The sequence below is a fragment of the Borostomias antarcticus genome (assembly GCF_949987555.1).
Source record: "Borostomias antarcticus genome assembly, chromosome: 14".
Lineage (NCBI taxonomy): Eukaryota > Metazoa > Chordata > Actinopteri > Stomiiformes > Stomiidae > Borostomias > Borostomias antarcticus.
The window spans coordinates 2,548,106-2,561,991 of record NC_140247.1 but is presented as its reverse complement, the minus strand read 5'-3'; the positions used below and the strand labels follow the sequence as shown (position 1 = coordinate 2,561,991).

The window sequence follows — 13,886 nt, the reverse complement described above, 5'->3', positions numbered from 1 at the left end:
GTTTCCAGGGCGGCGAGGGGGAAAGCCGCTGAGGCGGCAAGGTGCGCATCCACAAAGTTGTCATCAGCCCCAGAGTCAATGAGCGCACCGATGGTAAGCGTCTGCCCGTGCCAGGCGAGGGTAACTTCGAACCGGGCAGGGCTGACAGATGGTGGGGAATGGGTAACACGGCTCACCAGAAATCCCCTCCTGGCTGGTGAGCCTACTCTTCTTGGCAGAGTGGGACAGTTGTCCCTCAGATGGCCCTTAGCTCCACAGTAGAGACATAATCCCAGTGCCCTCCTTCGGTCCTTCTCAACAGCCGTGAGGCGAGCCCTACCCACTTGCATGGGCTCTTCGCTGGTGAGAGCAGGCATGGTCAGGGTAAGTGGAACGGTGGAGGAGTTGCCCGGAGAGCGACCAGAGGGGGCGGGATGACGCAGCGCCTTCTCACGCTTCCTCTCCTGGTTGCGTTCGTCGATTTCCATAGCGAGAAAGATGAGTTGGTTAAGGGAGGTGGGGCGGTCCCTGACCAGCGCGTCCTTGAGAGTCTCGCTCAGGCCTCGTCGGAACTCGCTGCGCAGACCGACGTCGTTCCACCCGCTACCCATAGCCAGGGTGCGGAACTCGGTAGCGTAGGCAGCCACGGAGCGGCCACCCTGCTGGATGGTGGTGAGACGGGCATTAACGTCCTGACCATCAGCCGCATGATCAAAAACTAGCCTAAACTCGGCCTCAAAAGCAGCATAGTCATCGCGGAGGTGACTGCCCGGACCCAGGGCTGCCTGGACCCACTTCAGAGCCTCCCCAGTGGTGAGTGTAGCAATGTAGCCCACCCGTGCAGCGTCAGACCAATACATGCTGGGTTGATGTTGGAAAATGTATCCACACTGCATGAGGAAGCCCCTACACTCAGAGAAGGTCCCATCATATGGCTTGGGGTTAGCTAGGTGAGGTTCACGCTGGGGCTGGGTCCACTGCTCTCCAGTGTCGGCTGGGTCCATACTGGCCAGAACTTCTGTTATGACTGGGTTGGATTTGGACCCAAACGCACGACACCGGAGGCAGAGAAAAATGCAAAGCCCAAAGGGCGGTTTAATAATAAATTAATAAGTCCAGCAGGCAAGGTCAAAAACGATAAACAGGCAGGGGTCAGGCGATCAGCAAACAATGTCCAATATCCGTAATCCGTAGTCAAAGTCCATATCCAGAAGGGGGGTCAGGGAATCCGTGTTTCAGTCCAGGGGTGGTGATAGCAGGCAAGCCGAGCACTGCACACTGGGTCTGGAGGGAAAGTAAAACGGAACGAGAAAAAATGGATAAGCAAAAACAGAGATACGGACAGCAATCAACAAGGTAGGCTACGCTGGCTAGGGTACTTGCCACAGGAATTCTATGGGAAGTTCTGGCGATGAGCATGGAGAAAACCAGGGTTCTTGTAGGCAGGCGATGATGATGATTGGGACCCGGTGCGCAGCACTCAGCCGTAAGCGCGTTCACTAATCACCACGATTGCCTTCACCTGTGGCGTTGGAGCGCGCGCTGTGCGCGTGCTGAGGTGCTGGGCGTCTCAGGAATACTCTCAGGAGGCGGGAATTCGGGAGACCCCGAACGCCGCGGGGTAGAGCCGGACCGACGCACGTTGCGTCGGGCCACCGGCAAGCTCGGAGGAGCGGAGGGGAATGCGCGCGGTGGTGCCGCCGTAACAATAGCCATGGTTTGCATTTTAAAAAGATCTAGAAATGGATACATTTATCACATACAATACATTGTAGGCATGGTTCATGTTCGATTTTTATCAGTTAATTAAATAATAAAGATCACAATTGCTTTTATTGATCAAAATCAAAGGACATGGCCCATGACATAGATGTAACCTATTTCCCCATATTCACATTAAGCATTTAATTGTACCCCTATCTTGTATATGACAAATAAAGATCATTGAGATCCAATATTTAGAGGCTTAACCCTTTATACTGTGTGCAGATAAGATGGGAAATAGCAACATTTACAGTGTGTCCGTGCATGAGTTGAGCATGAGTGGTCCGGTGTAGCTTAAATGTCTCATTTGCCCTGTTTTCTTAGGTGAACGTGTCGACCCATCCCAAGAGGAGCGTGATGAAGCTGACCATTTTTCTTCTCATCCTCTCGGTTTGGATAGAGGGAGGATCCACCAAAGACAAAGGGACAAAGAGGGGCAAAAAGAAAGGGAAGCAGGTGTACTGTCCATCGTAAGTATAGGAGGTAACTCACCCTGTGGTAGTGTATCAAGTCAAATCAAATCAAACTTTATTTGTATAGCGCATTTCATACACAGAAACACAATGCGCTTTACCGAGAACAATGGGGGAGGTGGACATAGATCCTACCTCTACATTTTTTACATTTTAGGGTCTCTGCCCAGACCCTAATTATTTAAAACTTCTTAAATTAAAAAATATCTTTAAAATCATGTGTCTGAAGTCCAAACTGTACATGTTATATATGCCTGAGCACACATTAGCATGTTTATTCTGTATCTCCCAGGGCTTGAACTCACAACCGTAGACACCAAGGGAACACCAATGTTCTTGTTGACCCAAGTGAGAAGCTGGCAGTTTGGCCTTTGCTTAATTTTCTAATAAAACCTAAATGTATCTATCTATCTGTCTGTCTTTCTGTCTGTCTGTCTATCTATGCTTCTTGAGTGACAAACTGGCTGGGGTTTGAAACGTTTTTGGCTTGTCTTCCTAATTGCAGAGTAACTGCGTCAGTGCTCAATCAGTGGCCAATCAATCAATTTGGCCAGATGTAGTCCTAGGCGGGGGTTGGTGGTTGCCAACAGCGACGTCTCTGATTATGGAGCCCGCGCTGTTGCACTATAGGATTGTGGGTAGTGTATTTTTTCCCATATGAGAGCAAGTTTGAGGGGGATGGGGTGAGGACAGAATTCAAAATACTGTCAAATTGTATTTGAGATACTGTATAATTCTGAAAAATGTCACACTCCATCTACCATGTCAGTGCAATGTCATTTTTCATAAACATTGTAGATTTTGCAGTGAATATGAGAGCATGGCTGGCTTCAGATAGCTCTAACTAAAACAATGATAAATATCACAGCTTATTTACAATGGAGGAATCCTGAATAAACGGTTTAGTAAGCCTTCATACTGTGATGGGAATGAGTTGTGGGACTGGACTGAGCATAGATTCACTGACAATTGTTTGGTTTGAGCACAGGTGAGACTGATTAGTAGACAATATTGGTCAGATGAAGAGATGCAAACAAGAACAGTAACAGTACCTGCTACAAATTAGGAAGAGGCTGGCCTGATCTAGCTTGAGGCTCTAGTAAGCATGTTCTTTACTAGAGGGTGGAAAACTAACACATTTTAAAAATACAACAGAGTAAAACTATACAGAGACACTCCCCCAAGGATAAACTGTGTGTAAAGGCTAATAGCTAAGCTAAATAAAACTATGGGGAAGTGTACATGAGGTAGAAGGATAAATAGGAGGCAAATTACAAATACATGCGTCTGTCAGCAGAACTGTCCGGACCATAATTTAAAACTTTAAACTAGCTTTAAAATCCTGTCACACAGCACAATGAGTATGCATTCATATTTTTATTCTGCATCACACCAGTGGCATAGGCAGAAATTTTATTTAGGTTGGGCCTGTATAAAACAGGGTGGGCCAGCTTTTCCCAGGGGGGAAATGACTTTACGGTAGGCCTATAATAATAATAACAGTAATAATTATTATTATTATATATATATTATATAATAAAATACCTTAGACAAACGTGATCATTTTAATTTGTAATACTTTATTACATTCTGCATCATCACAATGCCCATTGCCAAGCATCATTATGTAACTTATGCCAAGCATCATTATGTAATTTAATTCACTAGTGCTAAGTGCTAAACTAAACCCAAACAGACAGCAGAAAAGCATGAAATGACAATGGATACATCAAATAACATGCTGTGCATCAAAACGCATAACATTGCAATCGCATTAATTCGCAAGTAGCCTCCACAACAGCAGTGCAGATTTTGCTAAACGGAGCAGGCCTACCTTTGTTGTTTTCATGGCCTTATTAAACAAGGAGCGAATGCCCGGGTTTAGAGATGAATACAGTGATGCTCTCATGATATTCCAAATAGTCACATAGTTCCCTTTCAAAGGACAAGAGAGCCAGGTTGTTGAGATGGACAATAGTCATGGATGCTCTGAGAGAGGTTTAGATGCGGCCTACAGTGGAGAACAGTCTCTCAACACTACAGGAGGTCATGGGAAGGGTGATGATGACTCGAAGGAGTTTGTTGAGGTTTGGGGAAATGGCAGATGCACAGCTGTCCAATACTTCCATAAAGGATGGATAGTTTTGTTTTTGGGCTACTTTCCGATTCCGAAGCGCATCCCTACTTATGCTGTATTCCACCCAAGGAAAATCTTCATACCACCTCGATGAGAAGCACCTTGCTTTTCCATGATTGACAGTGTAGGGAAACTTCTTCACTTTTGGCTGTGAAGGCGGTTCATCGAGTGCAGACAAGTCAGCGGGTACACCTGCTTTGTGCTGACCGAGAGCGGGAGGGAGCACTTCTGGCGCTGAGGAGCAAGCGGCCTGCTGCTGCGACCGCGGGGCCGCTGAGCTAACGTTGGTCGCCGGAGTCGGACAGCTTGGCTCAGTAATGTTGCTGGATGCAGTCAGTGGGGCTTCCTCCTGAAGTCTGGCTTTTTTAAAACCAAACTTCATTAGTGAGCTTTATTTAGCCATAATTTGCAATTTTGCGCCTGTAAACAGAAAACTTTCTAGCTAGCTAGCTGTCTGCTGTTACATTGGGCGCGCAGAACCAACAACTGGATTCTACACATCTTTCCATATACTGTACTGTAGCTAGTTCCGTTGTTCAGAGGATAAAGCACGTACAACAATAATTCAACTTGATATTTATTCACTTATTTTCTTACATGTTTTAGTTTGAATGCTTGGATATTCTCAATGGGTGAATTTTTGAAAATAAAAAATAAATAATGCCAAAGCTTTCTCAGGGCAGGCCAATGAGTAAAGGGGGCGGGCCTAGGACCGCCCTGGCCAATATGTGGCTTTGCCATGCATCATACTGGGCATGAACTCACAAAGACCAAGGGCAAGTCTTAACAAGTTTCCTCAAAATGTTAAAGGCACCATGAGGGGTAAAGAACTAAGCCAAAGACTTAACAATAAAACTAAGGTACACACTCAACAAGTGGATAACAAAAGATAAAGCTTACAAACGGACAAACTTACAAGATGGCACAGGAAACACCAGGAACAAACACAGGTACAGCAAAAAATGAACAGACAAAGAACTGGATTGGGGGAGCTACATGATATAGTATATACACAGACTAAAAAGACAGATGGAAACCAAACAATCAATCAATCAGTGGCACATGCCTCCTCTCATTCAGAGTTAATTTAGCAAGTTGTAGTCATGGCTCCACTATTGGGGCGGGGTTGTGTCTCTGATTGGTGGAGACATTGCTGTTGCACTATAGGATTGTGGGTAGTGTATTTTTTCTTGCATGAACAGCAGTAGTTTGAGGGGACAAAATGAGGACAGACTTCCAAATACTGTACAAAAAAAAAATCAGTTTGTGAGATAAAATCACACTACTACTGTACATCTACCATGTCATGAAGATTGTCTTTTTTTCATGAATATCTACAATTAATTGAGCGAATATTTGCAGTATCTGTGTACTATTCACAGTTAAACATTTTAATGTGCTGTCTGCTCAGTTTTTTAAAATTTCAAAAATCAGTGAAGATGGTTTGTGGAGGACAGTCTCAAAATGTAGTGTAGCAATTGGGGTGTCAATTGACCAAAACATGTGAGAGGAGTAGGGTTGATTGATTGATTGAGTTTATTAGGTGATACAGAAGGGTGTAACTGCCCACAATAAAAACATAGACAACATATATCACCGAGGATTAAAACACAATAAAGCCAGAAGGCTTATTTCCATTGTGGTCCCCACATGTAAAAACAGAAGAAACAAGACATAAAATACAGGGTATCAAGAGAACACGTCAGCAGTGTACGTCAGCGTACAGAATCAATCTCAGTATATCCATTTAAATATACACTAATATACAAAATACAATATACACTATAATATTTAAATATGATATAATGTACACTATTTAATCCTAATAACTTTTAATTTACTGTATACTATGAATCTATTTATTACCCTACCCATTGTTCTGGAGCCAGCATTTAAGGCCTCTTTTAAAAACATTTAATGAATTGCTTGTCTTTAGTTCATTTGCTAATTTGTTCCACTGCACTGCTGCACTATAGAGAAAACTATTTTCCCCATCAGAGTTTTAAAACGACAAGGTACAAAGTCAGTTGTCCTGCCTCGAGTGGAATATTGATGGGTTCCCATACTAGTGAAAAGTAGTTTATTAAAGGAAAATGTTCATTTTTGACAACCTGGACCTTATTTACGGCATATTATAAGACGTTTGACTCACCGAGATAACTTTGATGTAATTCGGAGGCCTGTAGAATAAATTTTAAATCCATCCAAGTATATCCATGTAATGGCTGTGGATGGGGCACTGAGAATGCAGCTTCTAAAAAATCTATTTTCTGCCGCGAAACGGTTGTTTGCAAGAATCTGTTTTTATGAATCGCTAGTTGTGCTTCCATAGAGCGTAGGCTTGTTGTGGTTTTCACATGCCTCTGTAATATGATCTTTAGAAATGTCTTTAGAAACGAAATATAGCTTCCCCACTTGCTCCAGCACGCATGCGCACAGCGCGCAGACTGGCTATTCTCTGTCTGTAGGCTACACTCACGGCTCACATTCTCTACGCTACGATCGGCTTCCATCATATTCTAAGTCATCTTCTATATCATCAAAATCTGATAAATATTCAGCCATATTGCACACAATATTCCAGGCACCAACAAGCCGATTGTAGCGTAGAGAATGTGAGCCTCGAGTGTAGCCTACAGACGGAGAAAAGCCAGTCTGCGCGCTGTGCGCATGCGTGCTGGAGCAAGTGGGGAAGCTATATTTCGTTTCTAAACGCACCTAAGGTATTTTATTTTCTCAGTGCCTCTCAGTACGCACTCTCGTACTTTGACAGAGAAGCCCGATGTTCTAGACAGCCTGCTTTTACTGCCAAATAGGATGGCTTCCGATTTACCCGTGTGGAAGGACAGTCTGTTTTCCGAGAGCCATTCGCTTGCTCTCCCCATCTCAGCACTTAGAGTGTCCTCGACCACAGATTTGTCTCTGTGTGAGACCAGTAGGACAGAGTAATCGGCATATAAAAACTAATTACAGGAAACGGCAGCTGTAAAGTCATTTATAAACAGTAAAAAGAACTGAGGTCCGAGGATGCTTCCTTGAGGCACCCCCCATCCCATCCTCTTCTCACCGGACAGTCCCATTAACATCCACCTTCTGAGTACGATTTTCAAGGTATGAGGTCACCCATTTACATGATTTGTCCTTAAAACCCATAGCTCTGTTTTTTAATTAAGATGCTGTGGTCTACTGTATCGAATGCTTTCTGCAAATCGAGCATGACCAGGCCACAAAACTTACCACTGTCTACCTCTTTCCTGATTAAGTCAGTTAAATACACCAGACAAGTTTCTGGATGAATGTGCTTTCCTAAAACCAGACTGGAATTCAAATAGAAGATTCTTCTTGAAAATATACTCATTGATCTGCTCTTTAACAAGTCCTTCTAATACCTTGGACAGAGTACTAAGAATGGAGACCGGTCTATAATTGTTAGGGCTTGATAGCATTTACAGTTTTGGAGAAAAACAGAGAATTGAACCTGATAATTCCTGCCAGCTCGAAGCATATGGACATTTCTACTCACTTTGACTTACTCTTTGGTGGTAGTTGCAAAGTGATAGCACGTACGGCTGATTTGTCATGATATTTTTAAGTTGTAAACTTAGACAGTTGCTGTAGTGCCACCATCAGGGACTATTGGCCTACAATGCCATTTGAGGATCTATGTGCAAAGTTTGGTGATTTTTCATGCATGGGAAGTCAGACTTCCTAGGAGGATTCAGAATATTGGGAAATATAAGAGGGACCCCTAATAAGCACTTAGCACACAGGCCCCTAAAGAATATAGTGTGAACTAAGTAAAGCTGCTAGGCAGAAGTGGGTGTAAAGCTGGGTTCACATACAGCAGCTAAGCGAGTTTAAAGCAGTTTTAGAACAGAATGTTTCGAAACTGCCTTCTTAATTCTACACTGTAGCTCTAAAGATTTGACACAATGCATTTTCAAAACTTTTGGAACAAGAGTTTTGGAACAGAGAGACATTCTAGAACCACAAATATTCTAAAACTGCCTTGGCCGGAGTATACACTATGAACCCAGCTTAAAATTATCTCACTCTGTGGTAGTGTACTGTGTCTCCCCAAGCACAGTGTGGACAGAGCAACTATGGAGATCATTTTAAATACTTTAGTCTCTGAGGAAGTTGATCCAAGTAGAGACAGATGTCGAGAAGGCCCATTCGATTTTGGAGTGGACAGCTGGACAAAGAAATAAGACAAGGATTTGTCATTTGTATCTCAGATTTAGTATTAAGCCATTTGTCATGAAATGTTTAATGTCTTACTACACTAATACAGAAATGGTAATACATTGTTTGTCATGAAGGGAAATGTTCTTTTTAACTCCAACCCTAATATTCACTGTGTTAAATATATTCCTTCTTTAATACTGTATGACTTAATTGACTAAGCTGAAAAAGGCTAGTTGGTTGGGGCTTTTGGGGAAATTGAAGGGGCTCACTTTAAGAGGAACCACAAAGGTACACACACCCCATGCAGAATTCCTGCCGAGCACTTTTACTCATCCTATGTGCATGATGAGGTTTATATAATGACAAGTGCTTTAGGAGTCAAATTCTTTGGCAGCAGAGTTCAGTGCCACCCACGTGGAGGCCTATTTTCCTCTCCCTCTGCCAAGTCCCGCTCTCTCTCCATCTCGCCTCAGGTCATTGTTCTTTCAGCAAATCAGTCTCAGAAAATATAAAAAAGTTGCTTTTGGATTCACAAAATATTACGACTTAATGTAAAGATGTGCCAAGTGCACTGTATTCCAGGAAAGCTGTTTTAAGGGTTGCAAGAAAAAAAAGAAGATACAAGTTCCCCTTTGGTTATGATACAAGATCAACCTATGCAGTCATCACATCAATGTTGATTCCCAAAATGTCTTTAGAATATCATTTTAGATTGCTCTGACAGAGAAGGCTTGCCATAACAATACTCTTGGACAACTACTGTACAGTATTTCCGTCCAAGAGAATGTTTCAATGTTAACTTTGTCTGCCAGTGTGGTACACTTCAAAAGCTTACTCAATCACCTATTGGTAGTACTCCGTTTATAGATTAATGAAATGGTGTACAGAGTCAAAGTGAATGTGCATCGGAACAGTTAATCCAATAGGAATTTGACCTGCTGCTATGCAATGTGATCTCCCTTTCTCTTTCTTCTTCACAGGCAGCTGTCAGCAGAGGATCTCGCACGGGTTCCTGCAAATTCAACCAGTAACATCTTGAACAGGTTACTGATCACCTATGATCCCAGAATCAGGCCCAACTTCAAAGGTTAGCCTCAATCCCTCTGTGTTTACTGTTTAACCCAAGTGCCCATTGTGGTTCCTCCATTATCGGTTTCAGTGTGTGGGGTTCCCCTACAGAAAGGTATTTTACTTGAAAGACATCTGCTGGCTATAGGATTGCTACAGGTTCTGGTTCATATTTAGCCATTTCAAAGTTCTGGATTTTAGGCTTACTACTCCCTTTATGGTGAGTTAGATTCAACGTGATGGCCTGCACTTTAATTCCAACCTTGCTAAATCATATATCAAATGATATCAAGACAGTCATAATAAATAGTCATAAAAAAAGACCGATTTAGCAAGAGGTGAATTTCATGCACTTATAAGCAACTTACAACATGTCCAATATTTTGCTGAACAAAGCCAGTACAGCAGAACCCTCCAAATCACAATTTGTGCCCCTTTCATTCAATCAGTCCCCTGCCATTTAAAGATTCTCATATTGCAAGGTGTTATGGCACATTCTGTACTCTGTATTCAAAGCGTTCCCTCACTGGCACCACCTGATGATCTCAGCAGTCTCTGGTGGTCTTCAGACCATCTTCATTCCCTGGCATCCTTGCTCAATGCGTTCCCCAGGGTTCTAGGGTTCTAGGGTATGTTTGATGTGGTGCAGGCTCTGTGAACTCACTCCTATGACTGCCTCCTATTCTCCCCACCAGGCAGACATCTGGTCTTCATATCAAGGCTAGATGAAAGCTCTTGCCATCCATTAACGTCAAAGCTAGAATATAATCTCTGAAACTTGATTTGAAGCTGTTCCTTGGGCATCTTTTTGCTGTCTTTAATGGAGATGGAGGACATTTAAAATTAAAATCAGAGTAAAAAAATTCATCAGAGTTTCCTGAATATGAGTAGCTGCTGGCTACTGGTAGATCATTACTGTGATATACAGTGTATACATTAATTGTGCATTTTGCCTGATGGTATTTGTGATATGCAAATATACTTAATAAAGTTGACCTCTTGAATATGAGGGGCTTGTTATGAATGTTTATAGGTATGACATCTGCAAGTAGGCCTAGTGACTACAATATACTTTTTGATATGCACCTGTAGGGCCCTTGAGTTTGAAGGCTGCCTGGTTCTGTTACTGATTTACTTTATGTTTTCCAGGCATTCCTGTTGAGGACAAAGTGAACATTTTCATAAACAGCTTTGGGTCAATCCAGGAGACTACCATGGTATGAATACTGCTTCAATTTATATTTGTATTTATTTATTTATTTATTTGTGAAGGGACAATGCACATACATCCATAGTACAATACTATATATGAGCCAGATTTAGCACGAATTGCTAGTTTCCATCTGCTGTCCCTGGCCAGATATTTAAAAGGCAACCTGTAAGAAAAGCATAAAATACAGTACATTTATAATACATCACAGAGGTAAAAAAAAAAAAAAAAAAACAGAATTACTCTAAAAGCAATACTGAGACAGCATGCAGGAACTGACAAGACCAAGCATACCCAAAGGGCAGGACAAACAAGCAACATTGGACATTCAATATATAAACCATCAATAGTTCAGTCATTGATCATCTTTAACTGTCTTGTGTTTAGTATTCAGGTTTATATATAGCTTTCCTGACTAAAGAGACACAAGCAATAGATATAACCGATGTGTATGGTGATTTATATTGATTTGTAAACGGTTCAAACTAATGGCTGCATGAGTCTGTTTGGCTGTCTAGAAGTACAGTAGCTAGCATATAGCCTACTGTACTGTAACTTACTGTAGACTACCTACTGTAGCTAACATGCTAGACTCGGTTGGCCATCAGTTTAATAGCATAGGCTACTGTACCAACTAACATGCTTGACTCAGTTGGTCATCAGTGTAGCTAGCATACAGTACTGTACCTAGCTAACATGTTAGCTGACTTGGTTGGCCATCAGTGTAGCGAAATACTATACTGTACCTAGGTAACATGCTAGCCTGCTCGGTTTCATATGGCATGTGTTCTTAGTCCTCTGAGGCAGGTGTGTAATGATATCTAGTTCCAGATGAAATTCCTGTTCCAATGTCTCCAATGTCTTTATGGCTTGTGACACCCGTACAAAGCTTTAGATCCTGTATCCTGGAATTCCAGCCGGTTTCCACTGAAAATATTCCCCTTGGCCGGAGATCTGTAGTGTGTGTCCACGATCCGGGAGCACTCAATACAAACAGTGGGGAATTTCACACCAGGAACGATTAAGATGCTATGCGTCACATAACAGTGAAAACCAAAAATGTTTCCGCCGTCAGAGCTCTATAGCAGAGTAGAGTGACGGTAGCCGTCAGAGCTCTATAGCAGTGTGACGGTAGCCGTTTGCCACGAGAGAAACAGAGATGGCAAAGAGAGAGAGAGAGAAGCGACAGATGGCAGCTTATCTTTTCTTTCCTAATTTCCCTTTTTTCTCTTTGAAAAAAAATCTTCGCTATCCCATTGCGAGAATAAGTGAGTGCGAGTGCGTAAGTGAAAGAGTCAAAACGAGTGAGGAAGGGCGAGAGAGAGAATGACAGCTGGTCACCTCTCCTCGATTCCTCTCTTGACGGTGCTTCTGATCTCTGGGAATACTGTAGGCTTACTCACTGGTCATTTACACCTCTGCTAAATGCTTCTCCCTGCTGTAAGCCTACCAGTCAACACATCCATTTTCATTTTATGAGCACATTGGCCCACAGACTCATTTAATGTTGCAGGATGCCATAAATGCCTGACATGTTTTTTTTTCTCTTTAATTACACTTGGTGGATACCTTAAATCTTCCCTGAATTGACTATGGCACTGACACTATGACAGGCCACACAGATTTGGTTTCTGGTCTGGAATACTAGGATGGAAATGTGCTTTTTGTGAGGATATTAGAGTCACAGGTGAGGGTTGATTTTACATACACACACACACACACACACACACACACACACACAGCTGGTGTTTTGGTGGACTCACTATTTTGACATGTCGTCTGTCTTCATGTTTTGCATGAAGACCTGCTCCCCAGACATTTTGATATATACAGCCAATGGGAGGCATGACAAAACTGCATAAGGAAACTCAATGAGTGATATGCTCTCACCAGCAAGGCCACAGAAAGCCGGTCTGGAAAGACAGATGTTTCTGGTGTATCATGGGTCCCTGCATTGATAACTTTTGAACCCTTGCAGGCAATATGCAGCCTCTTTCCCATGTCATCACCATGGTGACCACTCTGGATACAATTATGACCCGCTCTTCACAGCCGTGTAATGGCATCTTGATTGGATTTTGAAGTAGCCTGCTATCTTTTTTAAAGGGCCGTTTATGATCATTTTAAGTTCATGAAAAGTCCAGCCTGTCCTCCATGTTTAAAGCATACATGAATGCCTTTACACAGTAGAGGAGCATTAACTGAACAAAAGCAATTGTAGGTGTTGTGTAATGCAATGTTTTGCTAAGAGTTTAGTGGGAAGACTGTTATTTGATGTTAATTTAACAGGATTACAGGGTGAACATCTTCCTGAGGCAACGATGGAACGACCCCAGACTGAGGCTGCCTGTGGATTTCAAGTCCGACTCACTCACCGTTGATCCCAAGATGTTGAAATGCCTCTGGAAGCCCGATCTCTTCTTCGCTAATGAGAAAAGCGCAAACTTCCACGATGTCACGCAGGAGAACATTCTGCTTTTCGTCTTTCGTAATGGTGATGTCCTCATCAGTATGAGGTTAGCAAGAGCGTTTCTCCCCAATCTACACTATCCGTATGGGTGTGTGGTTTTACCCAGTGGCGTTGTCATGCCAAAATATGTCCAGGCTTGTCTAATAACATTTCGTAACCATTTTTTTGTCACTTAACTTTGGCTAGGTTTTAATTCACGTCTCATTAAAGTCATAACTTATCTTAAAAATGATCTCATTGCTGAAAACACATTTAAAAAATAACATTAAAGGACAATGCTAGTTTTTGACAACCTGGACTTTATTTACGGCATATTATAAGACGTTTCACTCACTGAGATAACTTTGGTGTAATTCGGAGGCCCGTAGAAGAAATTTAAAATCCAGCGCGAGCCAAGTATATCCATGTAATGGCGGCGGACAGGACACTGAGAATGCAGCTTCTAAAAAATCTATTTTCTGCCGCGAAACGGTTGTTTTCATCAATCTGTCTTTATGAATCGCTAGTTGTGCTTACATAGAGCGTAGGCCTGTTGTGGTTTTTCACATGCCTCTGTAATATGATCTTTAGAAACGTCTTTAGACAAGAAATAGCTTC

General features: G+C 42.5%; 1 protein-coding gene across 1 annotated transcript in view; it reads left to right on the top strand.

Annotated features, from left to right (window-relative positions):
• Positions 1-1,833: 1,833 nt before the first annotated feature.
• glrbb (glycine receptor, beta b) overlaps positions 1,834-13,886 on the top strand; it is a gene marked incomplete at both ends in the record, with an annotated part of 31,827 nt that continues 19,774 nt past the window's right edge. The window contains 5 exons of the mRNA XM_084449112.1: positions 1,834-1,851; positions 2,068-2,213; positions 9,522-9,628; positions 10,759-10,826; positions 13,109-13,335. Of these exons, the coding sequence (XP_084305238.1) occupies positions 1,834-1,851; positions 2,068-2,213; positions 9,522-9,628; positions 10,759-10,826; positions 13,109-13,335 (566 nt within the window). The remainder of the gene's footprint in view (positions 1,852-2,067; positions 2,214-9,521; positions 9,629-10,758; positions 10,827-13,108; positions 13,336-13,886) is intronic.